The sequence below is a fragment of the Genypterus blacodes genome, unplaced genomic scaffold (assembly GCF_046128005.1).
Source record: "Genypterus blacodes isolate CSIRO-AG114 ecotype Tasmania unplaced genomic scaffold, CSIRO-AGI_Gbla_v1 ptg000118l_1, whole genome shotgun sequence".
NCBI lineage: Eukaryota > Metazoa > Chordata > Actinopteri > Ophidiiformes > Ophidiidae > Genypterus > Genypterus blacodes.
Window position 1 is genome coordinate 2,393,206 of NW_027466921.1, and position 18,776 is coordinate 2,411,981.

The 18,776-nt window shown below is 46.0% G+C and overlaps 1 protein-coding gene across 2 annotated transcripts in view; it reads right to left on the reverse strand.

Moving 5' to 3' along the window:
• The window catches only part of ptpn4a (protein tyrosine phosphatase non-receptor type 4a), a 50,759-nt gene that overhangs the window by 25,798 nt on the left and 6,185 nt on the right, over positions 1–18,776 (reverse strand). Inside the window, exons 2-4 of one of the 2 annotated variants that reach the window (XM_076161933.1) lie at positions 6,307–6,461; positions 822–929; positions 253–295 (exon numbers count right to left, since the gene is read on the reverse strand). In XM_076161933.1, the coding sequence (XP_076018048.1) occupies positions 253–295; positions 822–929; positions 6,307–6,444 (289 nt within the window). In that variant the 5' untranslated portion in view covers positions 6,445–6,461. Of the gene's footprint in view, positions 1–252; positions 320–821; positions 930–6,306; positions 6,462–18,776 lie in introns of both variants that reach the window. The other variant, XM_076161931.1, reaches the window with a different exon arrangement.

Genomic DNA, 18,776 nt, shown 5'->3' on the forward strand with positions numbered 1-18,776 from the left:
TTAATCATTGCTTAAGGCTGATTCAAAACTCTTCCAATCATTCCCAAATGAGGAATGTGAGACTGCGGACAACCGTCTTCCCCCGGCACTTAGGATACCTGCTCCAACTGGCTTTCGCTCGGAGACTCATTTGATCTATCCTGAAAATGGACTGAAGCTTCGAGTTCAGGTGGTGTGTGGGTGTGTGTGTGTGTGTGTGTGGGGGGGGGAGTGTAAGTGTAAGTGTAAGTGTGTGTGGTGGATTTCACCTACTTTTTAACTGTTTCCTGATGGGCTTGTTGGGATCGAGCCAGCGCTGTAAAATATGGATGAAGACAGACTTAGAGAAACCAGAAGGCTTCTTCCACTGCACGACCACACAACTTCAATAATTCACCCGTGGCTGCACGGGCGGGCGGGCAGGCGCGCACACACACACACACACATCAGAAACATTGCTCACACGGACAGAAGCACGCACCAAAGTGTACACACAGACAGAAATGTACTCTTTAGGTAGTTGAATATTTATACAGAGTAGTGATTTGTCTGATTTCATGTGACTGCTCTGAATTGAAGTGCATCTCCAGAGTCCTCACATACATGTACACACACACACACACACACACACACACATACACGGGTCTACTTCAATACTGTGGTCTCAGTATCCGGACGCTGCCTGAACTGTGATTGGATCTAAGTATCCGGGCAGTTAAACTATGACAGGGACTATCGTAATCAAAATAAAATACCTAATTTATGAGTTTATGAAACATAGTGAGATACAGAGTAAAGTGCGTGGTCCATATATCTGGAGCGCCTTTGACCGACATACTGACCGGCGTGTCGGAGGAGTCGTCGGCCAAGTGCAGGCCAAAGTAGTCTCTCTCCGTCAGCTCCAGGTGCTTAAAGACGACGTCCAACAACATCTGACCGTGATCCGACTTCTGTGGGAGGAGGGAGAGAGGAGAGAGAAGAGAAGAGAAGAGAAGCGTTGAGCGTTTTCATTCTTCAATTTCAGGGTAACCACACAAATCAATAATATGGATTTATTAAAACGGTCTTTAACCTTTGACCTCTATCTTTGCTTCCAACTAATTTTGTTAATTGTTGTCTCTGCGGTCAAGCGCTTTACAAGGTTTAGGTTGATGAAAGAACTGAGTAAAAGTGACATTTGCTGTTATTGGAGTGCAATGGCCCTCCTCTACAATAGAAGGACACAGGAGGAGGACACAGGAGGAGGACACAGGAGGAGGACAAAAAGGGTGGAATAATTTATGAAACTGATCATTAATAAGGCATTTGACGCTCCGGCTTGCAGAGTGGAACGGAGAGGTGAGACGGTAAACTGTGGGCCAGGAGAGGAGCCCAGAGTCACACCTGAGCCACCGCTTCTCTCCTCTATCCCTCCCCTAGTGACACACTTTACTGCACAGCATGTGAGTAGTGTGTGCTTATGTGTGTGCGTCTAGGGAACGAACCTAATGACAGTTGACATGGAAGCACTGTAGGATCACAGTCTCTCAGCTCTGTGTGTCTGTGTGTCTGTGTGTGTGTGTGTGTGTGTGTGTGTGTGTGTGTGTGTGTGTGTGTGTGTGTGTGTGTGTGTGTGTGTGTGTGTGTGTGTGTGTGTGTGTGTGTGTGTGTGTGTGTGTTCGAGCAAGACATCTCTGTCTGAACACGACTGGATCCGACTGCTTCCCGTCACATTAGGTTGGATCCGGAAGTCGTTTTCTAAGAGCCTATTCAGCATATAAACACGGCAGGAACAGAAGGCAACAATTTAAGTCACTGACATCGTTGCTCCTGATTGGCCGTCAATCCTCCCCACGTCGCCACTTCACACTCGGCGTTCTCTGTGATCCTCTGCGACTCCCCTGAGGTACAGGAGTTGTAATGTTGAGTATGTTTAATATTTACTATGTCAGCGCCAAGGGGCTTCGGAGCAGATTGAAGAAAGCTAAACCCACTGTCTTGTGGTGAGAAAGCCAGACTGAGCGATTGTGTATCGGGGCCCTGTGTACCAAGTTATTGATAAGCTCCATGGAGTGGGACTGTGAAGACCAAAGACACTCCTGATCCAGACACAACTGCTAAAATAAAGTTTCTGATTCATTCCCAAACATTTGTCTGAAGGAAGATAAAAGGACAGACACACAGACAGACACACACACACACACACACACACACACACACACACACACACACACACACACACACACACACACACACACACAGGCTAATGTTGTGTGTAACAGACTTGAGTAACTATGAAAGCTGACTACTGTCTGACCCATCGGCAGACAGACTGAGGTCACACAGTCAAAAGAGGAAGTGAAGAAACATGCAAACCTGTAATCTGAATTATTTTAATCAGAAACTGGAACTATTTTTACCTCCACTCCGCTGAAAAGCATTTATTAAAAAGTCACACAATTCAATTCATGTTTTAATTTGTGTAATCCATAATTCAAATGCGTCTCATTTCTAATTTATTGTCGTTGTTTCAAAAAAACATTCTTTAATACGGAGAAGCTGGAATTATTATTACGCCAATTGAAAACGATACAGATAAACCTAATCAATAGCTGAGTGTGTGTGTGTGTGTGTGTGTGTGGCTTTGTTTTATTGGGTCAACACACGTACACACACACACGCGCACACACACACACACACACACACACACACACACACACACACACACACACACACACACACACACACACACACACACACACACACACACACACACACACACACACACACACACACACACACACACACACACACACACACACACACACACACACACAGTCTCTGTTCTTTTACACAGCAAACTCCATTTTGAAGATACTGTAGTTCATGGTCTGAGAAAGGACAAGGATAGAAAGAGTAACACAACATAGAATAAGAAAGATGGACAGACACACACAGAAAGAGTGAGAGACAGAGAGAGAGAGCGAGAGAGAAAGAGAGAGAGTAAAAAAGGGAGCGTCACAGAGGCTGAGAGAGAAAGACGAGAGAGAGCAGAGAGCGAAAGAAAAGGAGTGATTGACGATGCGGCTGGCGGAGACAAACACTCTTTGTGTTGATCTTCATTAATCCACCAGCACCACTCAGTGAAATAGTGTGAGTGTGTGTGTCAGAGTGAAGAGAGGGAGAGATGCTGAGATATGACACACACACACACACACACACACACACACACACACACACACACACACACACACACACACACACACACACACACACACACACACACACACACACACACACACACACACACACACACACACACACACACACACACACACACACACACACACACACACACACACACGATAGAGCCGACTCCCCTCTGGCTCCACATTTATGACAAGTCAATTCCTTTTTATTTCAACAAACACTGTGCACTGCTCATGTGTGTGTGTGGGGGGGGTGTGTGTGTGGTGTGTGTACTTCTGCAAAAGAATGCAGAAAATTCAGGAAGGCATGAGGCAGCTTGTCCCGACAAGAACAGAACTCACTCACTTTACCTTTACTAAACACACAACACACACACACACACACACACACACACACACACACACTACTAAGTGTGACTTTAGAAAGTGTGTTACAAATATAACACCTCCTCGCGCGATATACACACATGTACACACCGGAAGTGACACAAGATCACACACAGGCGCGCACACACAGGCGCGCACAGACACTACGACACCCCTAACTTCTGCTCATCTCCATGTTGCAGCACAAGCAGATGGCAGAGAAGCTAAAGCGAGTACAAATTCTACCACAGCCACACCCATCCCACACACACACACACAAAGACACACGATTTTTTTAGCACAAACTCTAGGTGTAAGTCTAACACACATAATTAAAACGAAGTAAGCGTCATAAAAACACAGCAGGTGTACATTTCTGCGTTTTCGGGACGTGTTTGAGCTCCGGCGTTCCTGTTCCACTCGCAGCGATGACACATCCGTTAAATTAAAGAGGACAAGAGGACGGATTATGGTGCCAAGTTTCGTTTGCGTTACATGACGATACTTGGTAAAGACGGCTGACATTTTTCCACGCATTGGGTTTATAAAGCCACTCACAAGAATGAAACGAGCCAAAGCCGTCCCTTGAAGAGTTACATCTATGGTTGCTATGGCGTCAAGTGGCCTGACTGAGACGACTCACGGGCGCTGCAAAACATTGTAATGTCGACCTGTTAATAACCGCAGATATGACAAACGTACTGAACATGTAACCACGCCTAGGGCTGCTGCCTTTGACCCCCTGAAAAAAACCTCAATTTAAGGTTCAATCTTTTTTTAAACTTGATATTCAGTTCAGAGTCTCCAGCTGTGACCCGTTAACGAGTCAAACCTAACTCTGAAACACTAAAAACGCAGGCGGGCAGACCGCTACCCCGAGAGCATTTCTTCTTACCATTGATTACCAAGCACCACTTGCTAGACAGCTGAATGTTAATGTGGCGTATAGTGGTCGCCATGGTGACGCATGCATTTGCCCCCTTGAATTCAGTCAGACCGCACTGAATAAGTCCTGATTCTGATCCTGCCTTTTTACCCTTTTTTTTTAATTATTGGCGGGCAGGAAAGGGGTCAGGAGGGGGCGGGGCTTTGTACCTGCAGCGTCGTCATCCTCACGCAGAAGGTGAGGAGGAAGAATCGCAGTGTGACGTGGAATTTCTAACACAATCGTAGCCGTGTTGTTGACGCAAACAAATTGCATCGTCGGGCCGCCAATATCTTTGTCTTTGAAATTACTCCCAAATGAAAACGCACACTTGGTTGCGCCAGTTCCCATGACACTAAAAGACCCGATCTGGACCGCCCCCCCCCATCTCTCCTCCCCACCCAACCCCCCCGCACGCCTCGCCAGAGTCAAGGCCAGTGGGCCAGGGAGAGGATCAATAGAAGTATTGTTGCTCCCAGGGTGGCTTTTCTTTCCAGGAAGTTACTGCTGCTGCCGGGGGTTCGGGGGGGAGCTGATCAATGACACTGACACAGACACTCACAGAGACTCACTCATTCATTCAGCCAGGCAGGCAGTGGGGGAGGGCAGGAGGGGAGGAGGGGGCTGGAGCGGGATGGAGAGAAGTTGCGAGGGAGGGAGACACACAGAGCGAAGTGTAGGCAGAGTCCAGAACAGAGAGCGCCATTATTTCTGCTAAGACGACACAATGTTGATATTTTGCTAATGGACTCACGTGTTCGCACGACTCACTGCGTCCCTTTAGATTACATCAGACAGGAAGACGGGCGAGTGAAACGGCAGGAAATGAGATCGTTTGTTGAGGGCAAGTGAGAGAAAAGTGTTTCTGTTGAGTAGGCGGAAAAAACTAACTAACAAACAAACAAACGAGAGAAACGAGGCGTGGGGAAAAGTTTCTGCTTTCTGCTTGGAATTATGATTTACAGGTCAAACTACTTCAGTGTCTGAAGTTCAAGAACAAAGTTGAGGACAAGTTCTCCTCTTCTGCTGATGCTGCTTCCTCATTAAAGTGCCGTGAATGCCGCTGTCGCACTCTAACACAATTCAGACATTTCCACAAGCCCTAGCTCTAGGAAGACGACTAAAACCTGTATGTAATGTATAAGGAAAACATTCATATGAGGTCATACGTTTGTCTTATGTGGAATCTTTGTGGTAGGAAGCATCAAAGAGCAGCACAGTAAAGAGGGGCAGGAAGTGAGACACACAGGACGGCGCCTAAACATCCGTCTGTTTGTGATAAACCTCACGCAATATGTCTGTTGTTCCACCGTAATATCACCCACAAGCCAGCGAGTGACAAACACACACTCATATGTGTCTTCTTTCTAAGCGCACATCTGCATACATCGCTAATATCTCTGTGTGTGTCTGTGGAATATGTACGTGTATGTACTTGAGTAGACCACAACTTTCATGAGGCTCCTGTGGATTCAGGAATTCCAACTATTTCTGAGCAATGGAACACACACACACACACACACACACACACACACACACACACACACACACACACACACACACACACACACACACACACACACACACACACACACACACACACACACACACACACACACACACACACACACACACACACACACACACACACACACACACACACACACACACAGGATGTGATGTGTCAGCGGGGATGTTATTAGAGGGGTCATATTTTCCAAGACACACAGGGAAGTTCCCTCCTCGCAATGTCACAGTCGTCTCAACAAAGAAGAAGAAGAAGAAGAGAGAGAGAGAGAGAAGGAGAGAGAGAGAGAAGGAGAGAGACGTGAGAGTGTTTGTACTTACGCTGACTTTGAAGGACTGGACAGTGTTGTCCAGCAGCAGTACGTTGCACACAACCTGTGTGTGCTGCCTGTCTCGCTCCAGCTCCGTCGCCCGGACATTGTAGGATCTGCCAGCAGGCAAGCGGAAGCGCGCGCTCATCACGCTCCTACCAGGGTCTGCAGACAGCAACACACACACACACAAACACAGGGGAGAGAAAAACAGCAGTGAGGGAACTGAGACATTGAGTGTTGACGATGTGCACATGCATATAATTATAGTTAACAAATGTTCACTTTTGGAAATCCATAAAGAAGCAACACAAAGGGCCAAAGCAGAGTTCGACATGATGCAGGGCTCCATCTCTCCCTGGGCGAGTGCAGATGCACAACACGACAAGCCTTTACTCGCAACGGAGAGCGGCAGGAACCCACTGCTTCATGAGCAAAGAATGTCAATGAGAAGGCACGCAGAAGACTCCCTACCAGGACGGGGAGACGGGGACATGATCGGGCAACGTGGCTCTCAACCACTCGTTAAGAAGGAGATCAAAGGAAATGATCGCAAATAATTCATTCCAAAAACTCCTGCAGGGTTTGATGGACGCTTGTTTATCACGTTCCACACATTGAGGGTCTAGATGGGAGATGAACACATGGGTATGTAAGGGTTGTTGGCTGTGACTTGTGGCTTAAATCCGTGTTTATGCTGAAGAGAAATACCACAACAACAAATAAATTGGTCTGCTGTACTGTATACACGTAACATCAGAGTACTGCCATGGTATCTCCTCTCTGCTGAGGCCTGTGGTGAAGGTGTGGGCTCATGGCCGCTCTGCTCTCTTTCCTCTGGACCCCGGGATGACAACGTCCCCTGCCGTCTCGTTTTCTTCCTCGGTGATCCGTCATGACAGGACGCACAATAACCCAACAGAGCTCATGGCCTCGTCATAAACAGCTGCTGCGTTAGTGCCGACGGCTCAGTGTGTGTGCGAGTGTGTGTACAGTACGGCTCTGTGTGTGTTTGAGGCACTTGTCACTACACATCACAACAAAACTCACAGGACCACAGGCCGATGGCCAGCATACTGCGAAGATGTGTATATACGGTTATATAGGAATGTGTGTGTGTGTGTGTGTGTGTGTGTGTGTGTGTGTGTGAGATGGTAGAAGTGGCCCCCTGAGGAACCACAGTGCAGTGATTAGTTCAATCATTTACATTAACATACACACACATATAGGTCACCACTGACAACACGCCAGCCCTACTTTACTTTTATACATGCAGTATATAAATGTGCCTGTATAACTGCTCTATTATCCCTTTTGTCCTTTGACTCTCTTTCCCATTCTTATTTCCAGTTCACTCACACACACAAACACACACACTCCAGGCATTTGCGCACACACAGCATACAGAGACGGCCAAACAAAGAGCGACAAAAGGCGCACACGCAGAGAGACGAAGCCATGCAGAAGGACGGCCTGCCTGCCAGGCGGTCGGTCGGACGGACGGCCTTATCTCTCTCCCTCACGCCGGGGAGGGTCATCACACACAGATAACGCACCCAGACACACACACTGTAAATGCTGGCTCACCTTCTCTGCTCTCTACACGATTTTGAAGTCAGACGCCGCTATTGTGACTTTTTCGCGTGTCCAATTCAGGTTCAGGCCCCGATCACACCGCGTTCCCCCCCCGTAGTGTCTGAATGCCGTCGGGGCTCCTTTGACTCTTTGGCCTTCGGTCGACATCCAGTCTACAAGTGCAAACGATCCGGACAACCGCGTTCGTAGTGACTCATACTTCTACTGGTCGTCCTGTTTAATACGTTACACCACCCAGTGTTTATTTTCACCTTCGGCGTGTAACCACACAGGCTGATACTCAGCATGCAAAGCAGAGGAAGAGTGAAGGTTTACACTGCCGACTGCAGCTGGCCGTGAGAAAAAGTCTCACCACTCCAGACAAGTTGCATCTTTACTCTCTTATCTCTCTCATTCTGCTTTATGTTTGTCCATAGTTTGATCACTTCTATCACATGTTCTGCCTCTGCTCTGATGTTTGCTCTCCCTCCTGATTGTGTCACACCTTTTTCCTGTATATGTCTGTTATATTCTGTCTTGTTTTACGCCGTCTCCTCTTCCGTTCTGTTCTGCTGATCGGGACGAGACAGCCACCCTTTGCCCCCACCCGCCCCCTCCCCCACCCGCCAAGAAGAGAAGCCTCCGGAAACCCGCTGTCGTTATTGCTTCCTGCTGTCACTGGAGCTTACAGAAAGACAGGAGAGTGTGTTTGTGTGTGGTCGCATGTATGAATTCACATGTTTGTAAATTTGTATGTGTGTGTGTGTGTGTGTGGGAACTCTTGACCCTTAAGCTTCCTTCTCAGTGGTGGCCTCCTATCTCAGCTCATTAGAAACACAGTCAATGCACGCACACACACACACACACACACACACACACACACACACAAACGCACCCCAAAAAGCAGATGCCTCCACACTTGAGCATAACAACAAAACGTACATATAACCTAACAATACCTTTAAACTACAATATGTCTTCCAGGATTTCCTGTTTATACAAAGACAAAGTTACACAGAATGGCCACGTGCATTTATATTTACAGTATAATTCATCTCTTCAAAAGAGATTTGAAAGACAATGCCTGCTTGGTTTGTCCCATTGTGTTGCTTTGCAACAATTGGTATAAGAGGCCAGCAATTAGGAATCCCACAGGACGCGTACAGTGCTGCTCCACAATGTTTCATGTGGCACAAACTAGGCCACAGACAAACAGGTGGTCAATTACAGCCGTGCGTGCGCGCGTGTGCGTGTGTGTGTGCGTGTGTGTGTGTGTGTGTGTACTACTATGTGTGTTTATGCTTTGCGATTGTTGTGAAATTAATAAATGATTGTGAAAAACTGGTAATGGCGTAATACATCTTTCTCTCCCTGCTTTAACTGACAAATACCACAGAGATGACACACACACACACACGCACGCACACACCTTCATCAGCTCTCTATCATTCTCCTCTGCACACCTTTTCACCATAACTGCATCTGCCGTCACCCTCTGTTCCCCCTCTGCCACCCACCCTCCCCCACAATTCCTTTGCGTACTTATATAGGGTGACAGAATGAAAAACAACAGAGATGCAGTTTCCAGAGTCAGGGGGTAGAGGTGGGGGGTGGGGGGGATACAAGGGAGGTCGCTGCTTAGGGAATGTGGGCAGCGACTGACCTCTGATCTCCTTTGTGGATAGGCATGTGTTTTCGTGTGTGGCCCCGGCTAATGTTAAAGCCATACAGTGAGAAAGGAGGAGAAGAGGATTTCCTTTTCCTTTGCATTCGCAGCTCCTTTGCTTGGATCCCGGGCTGACCTGGAAGTCATGTATTGGCGAATTGATGAAAAGCCCAAGTCTGGATAAGACTGACGGCGCTGATTAAGAGAGGCAAACATCCAGTCTGACTTCCCGCTATTGGATTCAGTTTCCACAGGTTGCCCTTATCCAGATTTGCTAATGTCTGCAGACCTCAGCTTGAACTTCAGTGAACCCCTGTGGAATAAGCCTCTGCAGCAGCATGAATGAAATGCCTGAGTCAGCCTGCCTGACGCTTACAACCCTTCTTTCTATGTTTGAACACAAGTATTGAAAAGTGGCAAAAAAGAAACCGTTTAGAAAAAAAGAGCTTGCTTGTTATTTTGTTAACACATATTTTAATCCAGCAGATCAGGATAAAGGAGTTTAGTTGCAGAGCACGAGGTCAAAGCCTAAAAAGTAAAGCTCTCAGTTTACCAGTGGAAGTGTGGTACGGTCTGTCTCTTACTTGGGTAGTGTACAGTTGGAGTATTTTAGCTGCACAGGTACACGTTTGTGGGTGGTTACCAAGTTACAGGTGACCACATGAACAAAGCCACTTGGGATCACTGATTGTTGGAAAGGTGGCGTGGGGTAAAGTACAAGGTTACTGCCTCAATGCTCCACGGTAGCTATTCCTCCGAATTGTGCGCAATTTGCCGTGAGTCTGGACTGTACAGTGACTCCTACTGGTAGATCAGTGAGCCTGAGGGGCACAGAGGGGCGCCGGAGAGCCAAACACAACAGTACGAATTTATGAGCACCCTTGACTCAAAATTGCGCATAACACATTAGTACGTCATCGTTCTAACTGTATTTACTCAGCTCTTCTTAAGAAAAGGCTATTTGTTGCAGTAACAATTGATGTTTGTTTTAAGAAAACCAATTAGGGAACCAGCAGAACCTGGAAACACAACAACACACTGTGGCGTTAACCACGGTTACTGACATAACCACAATGAAGTACACAATCACATGGGAGAAATTGCAGCAGCCAAACAATCAATTGAGTGTCTTATCCTCTGCCACAAGATCGCACGCAAACACACAACCAAAGCGACATTTCATCTTTGCGTCACATGCCTGATGCCGTGTGTCACAGGAGGAAATGAGCATTTGGGGTAAATTCACCACAGGAAATGGCTTTAAGCTACAATCTTGACAAATAGAAAGAAACTCAAGATAGTTTCCCTACGGCTGACACCAGCACACACACACACACACACACACATCTTTGTTCACTTTATGCATTATATCCGACACTCCTGTTTGAATTGTTGGCTTTTCAGTACAAGCTCCTGTTCTAAAAATTAAAGTATTCTGAATAAAACAACTAAACTCAAGAGAGACAGAAACTTGCGTACAAACAGAGGAAGAGAACGCCGGGAAACATGAAAGCAGGTCTGATTAAAAGCAGCACATTCCCATGATTTTGTTCTCTCTCGTGCTGACGCTGGCACCTTTACGTGTTACTAGGGGTCGTGTTCTGAGTGCGCTGCGATTTTCCACCTGCATCCGCCACGACCTTGCACATTCCTGCCCCACCAGCTGTACCAGCAGGGAGGCCAGGTTTTCGGTGCCTGAGCGCACCCCTGCCGCGAGGCCGGGTTATCAATCAGACAAATCGGCTGAGTGGCAAAAGGACAAAAGCCGTGGTACACCTGGCACGCCGCTAAGCCTAGATAAATAAATGAACCTGTTCAGACCGAGTGTTCACTCCTTTGCGGCTGTATACGTTCATGCTGACCACAGGATTTGAGACCCTTACTGTATTTTGTGCCCTCAGTGTTAGAAGGTTCTCTCTGACATTTCAGCACATAAACGTGGTCAGCTATATGTTCTTGTGGGGTTATTTAAGTAAATATCGAATGCCAAATGTGCACAAGTGCTTAACATGAGCTCAACAGAGTGACAAACCTTTAAAGCCCCATCTGAAAAATCAATCTTGGGCAGAGAGAACCTTATAGTACCACAGTCTGTTTGCTTGATTCTCCACCAACAGCTCCTATTGCACACTTGACCCCTTGAAGACGGAGGAAACTCTTTGAATCGTCTCTCTGGAGTGTTCTTCTATTTTCCTCTTTCTGAATTTAAAAGCGTTTCTTCTTGTCCTTTCAGTAGTTTAGGCTGGGTGAGGAAGCGTTAACGCGTGAGCCTGTGAGAGAATCTCCTGATGCGTTGACTTAACTGAATGTGATGTGAAATTTCACAGTAGTAACTGCATACACGACTGAAGCCTCTGGGGGTAAAGTCACGTGACAACAGTCTAGCACTGCTTTCAACGCCACCAATGTTGTCCCTGATGTCAGAGTCACCTTAGGTCGAAGTTGTATCAAACTGAGGAGCTCCAGTGGGCAGGTGTTGTTGATTCTGGCTGTAGCGCTAGCTCCGCTTAAAAGTACTGAATGGTTTTATGTGGTGTTAAGCACTCTGATGGACGGTTCCCTATTGTGTAAGAGGAGCTTTAGAATTATACTGCCTAAACAGTCCTGAAGGCACCTGTCTCTCTCTTAAAGCAACAGAACCCAACACCACAACAATGTCTTGCACAAATCCCGTAGCCACGGTGCCGCAAATTCATTTAGAGACCAGTTTCTTTGCCAAGGTCTCCCCTAACATTAAAATTACCAGTGGGCCGCCCACTAATCTCAGGACCCTGTCAACTAATTGGTCACTTGTCCCCCCTCGACACTCACATTCCGTCGGGGGGCCGTGTAGCGTTACTGAACGTCAGCTGTTGCACTACCACAACCTCCTCCATTCCACATCACTTGTAGCTTGGAGCTGTAAGATTTTTTTGACTTTTGAAGTGGTGTTGGCAGGAATGCTAGCTCGATGTATTAGCTTTCTCAGATGTCATTAATAGTAGGTACATTGCAGAAAAAAACATGTACTGTGCTAGTCTAGACTTGAGAACTGAATGCCACCTTTGATAATTCTCACTGCAGAAGGCCTGAAAGGAGAATGCACAAGTTTAAACTTTGCTGACATTTAAGCAAATAAAGCTGAGTGGTATCCATCTATCTTTTAGGGGGAAAAAAGAGAATGAAAGAAGAATTAATACATGATTGACTTTGCTTCTTAATCCTCCGTGGCCGTTATTCCTATTTTTAGAAACTAAACACTAAACCAATCTGAACTCATCTCATCCCAGCTTTCTCATGCACTGACTCACCTCAAACACTAAAGGCTTTTTTCTGAGTATTGGATCTGCTATTCTTGCTCTTTCCCAAGAAAGAATTAGGTTGGGACTGACATTTAAAATGAGATGTGTGTAGGCAGCAGGCAATAGAAAAAAATAATACCAGGAAAAGGCTTTTATCAGATCAATACTCATACCCACTTTCATAGAAAGCCACTCACCTCCTGCAGATGGAACTCACTTATTATAACTTACTTAGTTCAATGCTAAGCCGACACCATCTGTCTCCAACAGGTGATATTTGTTTGGGTACTAAAGGAGATTCTGCTTCTCCCAATGCATTTTGTAAAATGTAATAATGATTTGCAGACAGTGATGATTTACGCTTTTGCAAAGGTATTAGTAAAACTCTCTGTTATGGGGAAACAAAGCTTTCAGATGGTCAAATATACTCTACTGTGCACAAATCCCAAATTGTAATGCATTGCGCGTTTCAGTGCGTTAAAACAACACGATTGGTTGAATTGTCTTGTCGGCCGTCTTTTTCTAAGCCTAAAAGCACCAAGCCAACGAGAAATCTAGTCGTTTTCAGTTCACATGAAAAGTGGCAGTGGTTACTATAAAATTGAAAATCCAGCACATTGGTCTTAACTTATTCAGCAGTCTCACACTTGAGTCCTCGTGGATCTTCACCAGAGGGTCTCCATCAAATCTAAATTTAAAGACCCCATTAAAATTGCAGAGTATTGGTGAAACTTGTGCCAAATAATAGATGTTCTGCCTAAAGCAATGTTTTCAGACTCTATAACGTTGTGACTCGCCTGTTTTTGCCAGCAGGTTTTCGTGAAGGACATAAGGTGTGGGCGGCTCATGTATAAGACCAAGACAACATGCAGAAGAAGCTGTTACTAATGAGAGAAAACCATGATGCCGACTAGAAAACACCAGACTCGCCCGCCTCGCCGTCTCACACATCCGCTCTATGGTGGCCTCATGTATCTAACCTATCAAGTAACCGTCTGTTACTTGTAACCGTTTCTATGGTTTGGATGAATTAAGAAAGCTTCAATGGCTAGAAACGCACTCCAGCCTATATGCGTACAGACAACAATACACAAACTGCCTCGTGATATCCTTCTAATCATGCCTCTTCATACCTCTGCAAAGTTGAACAAACCTTGTAGGGACAAACACATTGTCGCTACACAACAAAGTGTAAAGTCGACGCTGTATGTTCTCATTTACATATGACACACACGTCGCATGAACATCTGCTCCGAAAATTAACTGTCTCTGTGCCTTCATCAAACATGTTCACTTCTGAGAGAAACACTTTGTGCCTTCAGCATATTTCACAGAGCTGTACCTGATACATTGTGTGTGCCAGTGTGTTGGGGGGAGGGGGGGAGGGTCATGGATGGGACCCACGCTAATAGAGCCGGGCTCGATTTTGCTGATGAAAGAGATTCAGCTTGATGCATAATTCAGGAAAGTGTGAGCTTAGCGTGAGATTTACACCGCTTCATCGCTCTCCCTCTCCCGGCATCTCCGTCAACACAATTCTGTCAGGATCATCGTCTTTGCAGGTCAGCGTTGCTTTCTCGGTAAATCTCTTAAAAACAAAAGATCACCTGCTCGAGGCCGATTTGAGAAAACGACTTGCTGCCGTGCTGGTGTGTATGTGTTTCCCTCTCGCTCTCCCTCTCTCTCCCTCTCTCTCTCACGCCTACGTATTTGGCCACCATGTTGCTTTATTTTCTGTGAGAAGTACTTGTCAGACATCCATGTCTTGGTTTTGCCCTTTTTTTTACCTCTGTTGCTCAAGCGAAGATGTTTTACATAGATTGAAGAGGGAAATAGGAAAACTCAACTGCAGGTTTCACTGCTAAGCCACAGAAATACCACATGGTAAAAGGTGGCATGAAGCCGTTTGTAATTAATTAAAGTGCGTTTTTATATTTTATACCTTACATAACAAGAAACGTTTGAGTAGGAGAGGTGTCTTCGTACTGCTGAATGTATGAGGAGGTGAAGATGAAGACATTAAGGTGGGCGGAACACATTGTGGTTGGTAAACAGGTCCAAAACAGGAAAGCGTGGGCCTACCTGACGATCACCTCACAAACTACAGTGTTTCCATGCTGCGCGAAACGATGTGGGCTCCAGACGACTGTGATCCTTGTGCAAAACGGCTGATTAAAGCTCACTTGCAGGTGCCTGCCTTCAGTTTTCTTTTAGCATTTGCGCTAACATCACTCTACCCTGCACGCGGTCAAAATCCTGACACAGCAATGCACGAGCACAGCTTAGCGCGGGGAACTGATAACAATGAAGTAGCTTACAGAGCTACAACTCCAAACTCTGTGTTGTAATGAGGATAATAGCGGCATGGTACAACAATAGCTTACTTAACGCTCACTTGGCCGCCTAGCATAGCGCTAACTCTGGTGTTGCTAACTCTGGTGTTGCTAACTGCTGATGAGATCAATGTTGTAGTTGAGGATGATGGTATTATCAAAACAAATTATACGTCTTGATAATGATACCACAACCTGAAAAGCAGGAGGCTAAATGCAGCCGCAGCACAATGGAGGGAACAGGAGAAGATACATTGACAAAAACACGCTGCCATGTACAGGTGTGGGTTATTTTGAGAGGATTTTGAGAAGTACAAGGCTACTAGCTAAGGCTGGCTGAGGTAAACATATGTAGGACATTGTAACGTTAGCAAGCGGACGTTTCTAATAATCCACTTCACTTTCTAAGAGGGGAAGTGTTGTGTAGACAGCTGAATATGAAAAAAGCAAATACTCAGAGCCATAACTATTTTCTACAACTTAAGTATTAGCCCAAAACCTCCTCAAATTACACAGCAATTGCTATGAAACACTGCAGATTTCAAGCTATATGTGGACATGGAAAATATAACCACATAAAAACTGATCCTTGAATGATTCACACCACCACTACGCGCACAAAAACAACACTGAACACCTGAGCTGGTGCTGACAAAAGGCCCAGATTGGAGGTGAGTAATGTGTTGGGAGATAAAGGCATGAGATATGTAACGTAACGTCCTCCACCGCTCGCAGCTTCCATGCTGGCACGGAGCAGCCGTGAGTCAGGCCGAGCCGGCCCCCTGCCTCACGCTGAAATCAGAGAAACCACAAGAATGTAACAGCTTCTGTTATTATCCCTCCCTGCTGCCTCGCTGCCTGACAGCCTGACACACACTAGAGTGGTGAGGCTGCTCGCTCTCCCTCTCTCTTCCCATGTGTGTGTGTGTGTGTGTGTGTGTGTGTGTGTGTGTGTGTGTGTGTGTGTGTGTGTGTGTGTGTGTGTGTGTGTGTGTGTGTGTGTCTGTTTTCTCATGTTCTCTCTCTCTCTCCTCTCGTTCTCTCACACACATACACACGCTCCAGTTCTCTCAGCATATGTCTGTCCATTTTACTCTTTTGCTTCCCACAACACACAATACTGTATGTTCACACACACACACAATTTGATGACCTAATGGTGGCGCTGTAATAACCACATACATATTCCGCTCTTATGACACATTTCACAGAACAGTACATTTGCACCTCCGACAACAATCACTATAACTTGATACCAAGGTGTGAGTGTCCGTTTCATCACTGAGAGACGGAGTCATAATTTGTAGACAGCTTGGCCTTGGCAGAAGTACGCATTCTTTGATGTTGCCGGTTGTAGCGTGACACAGGTGAAGACAGGCCCAGGGGTTATCTGAAGGCCGCGGGGAGGTGTGTTTGTGTGTACGAGCTGCTCGGAGTGTCCGAGCTTCACGCGGGTGCGCGGCCCTTTGAGGGGGGAACGCTCGTCAGCCTTTGTAACTGGATATCTTGACACAGGTTGTTCGCCCCTTCCCCCTTTAGCTTTCTTCGCCGTATCGTTCTCACGCGCAGTGTCGGGGCTTGACATTTTCACAGCCCCCGTCTACATTCAGCACCCGTCTGCTAACGGAAATATAGGGAATTATGGAGACGGGCAGAAATCTGGAAACAGCTTCGCCTTGAACAACCTGATGTGACGAGGATGACTGATGGAAGGAAGGGAGGGAGGAAAGGACAAAGGAGGGAAGGGAGGATGGGGGGAAAAGAAGTTTGACAGTGGAGAATTTGGAAAAGGCTACAGCGGCATGAAATAAAAACAGCAGCATTAAAGTCTTGTATTTATAGGGCTCTTTGTGTTCTTGCTTGACTTGGACGTGGAATCACTTCGTGCTTCCTCCACCCATCTCCAAGCCAAACAAGCCACAGATTTAACTCGGTTAAACCGTGTAAACTGCTGGTGTTCTAGAAATAGCGAGTGTGTGTCAACTGTCACACGAAAACACTGCATGGTAGAAAAAGGAGGCAAGAAATAAAAAGTTAAAAAAACTAAACAAAATCGAGGACGATAATAGATTTTACCAAAAAGTTATTTCAATGCAAGCGAATGAAAATGCATGTTGTGGATTATTCTCACCATCACGGTGAAATACGTTTGTACTTGAGTTTCTATTCTCAGAATGTGCTCTTACCGTGTTTCTCTAGCGGTTTGAATAGTTTTCCCAAGACAAAGGCACAGACAGAAGCTTTATTTAGGCTTTGGCTTCGATGTACGATTAGTTGGCTCACATCAGTGTTGATTTTGGTCTTTTCATGGAACTTGTGGGACAGTACAAAAAAAGATAACACAACACCAACCCTTTCCCTTTAATATATTCAATATGTTAAAATTGTCAGCCTAGGTAGAGGTGAATTACTGGAGGCGGGAAAAGTGTCCAATGATCCGCTGCTCTTAAGTAACTGTGTCCTTTGGCCTATTGAGGCATTCAAAAATCTTGAAACAGCTGTTTTCAAGGAACACACACACACGAACACACACACACACGAACACACACACACACACGAACACACACACACGAACACACACACACACACACACACACACACACACACACACACACACACACACACACACACACACACACACACACACACACACACACACACACACACACACACACACACACACACACACACACACACACACACACACACACACACACACCTCAGTTTACACAAACAGTAACCTGGATTGAGCAATCGGTCCTCAACCCACACCTCGGAGCGAGAGTGTGTTTGTGTATGTGTGGACACATGCACAGGTATCTGCGTGTGTTACCTGTGTGTGGGGGGAGAGTGAGTGAGGGGATGTGTAGAGGGAGAGGGCAAGCTGAAACATGCGCAGGGAACACATTTTCCAAGTCAACAGTGAGGAAGAGAGCGAGCTATTAGCACATACCTGAGACGCCTAAAGGTGGAGGCCTGGGCGGGCAAAGGGGAGGGCTCCTTTCTCAGTAGTAAAAGGTTTGAAGCACGAGTTGACCCTATCACTACAGTGGTTACCTTCTGAAAAGGCAATGATATATATATATACACTTTACACAATGTAGGGCAGGAGAGACTGAATTTGACATGCTAGTCATGAGTTTCTCTTTTTAGATTTGAATGCGGCAGTTAAACCATCAAAGGCCTTTGTGCTCAACATCGGCAGACGATTTCACTAAAAAGTCAAAACATAACGCTATGACTCGATACTAGATGGCAACGTAAGCTATTGGTTTGCTACCAAAGCCCTGCAAAGCCCTGAGGAAAGAGACGACTGACATCTTATTGCCTATTGTTAGGACGCTACAGCCAAATGACCGTTTAGACAAATGTCTCTAAATACATGTTGAACTGTATGTGCGTGTAATTACCATTATGTGTGTGTATATTGTGTATGGGGACATATGTGTAGTGATCATGAATGTATTTGTGTTTCTCTTACTTGGCCATTTTCAAGTGTGTTTTACTGTTTTGGCTTAACAGTTTTATCAACCTACATCTGAGAGCTGTGAGACGTGACGTGTGTGTGTGTGTGTGTGTGTGTGTGTGTGTGTGTGTGTGTGTGTGTGTGTGTGTGTGTGGACCC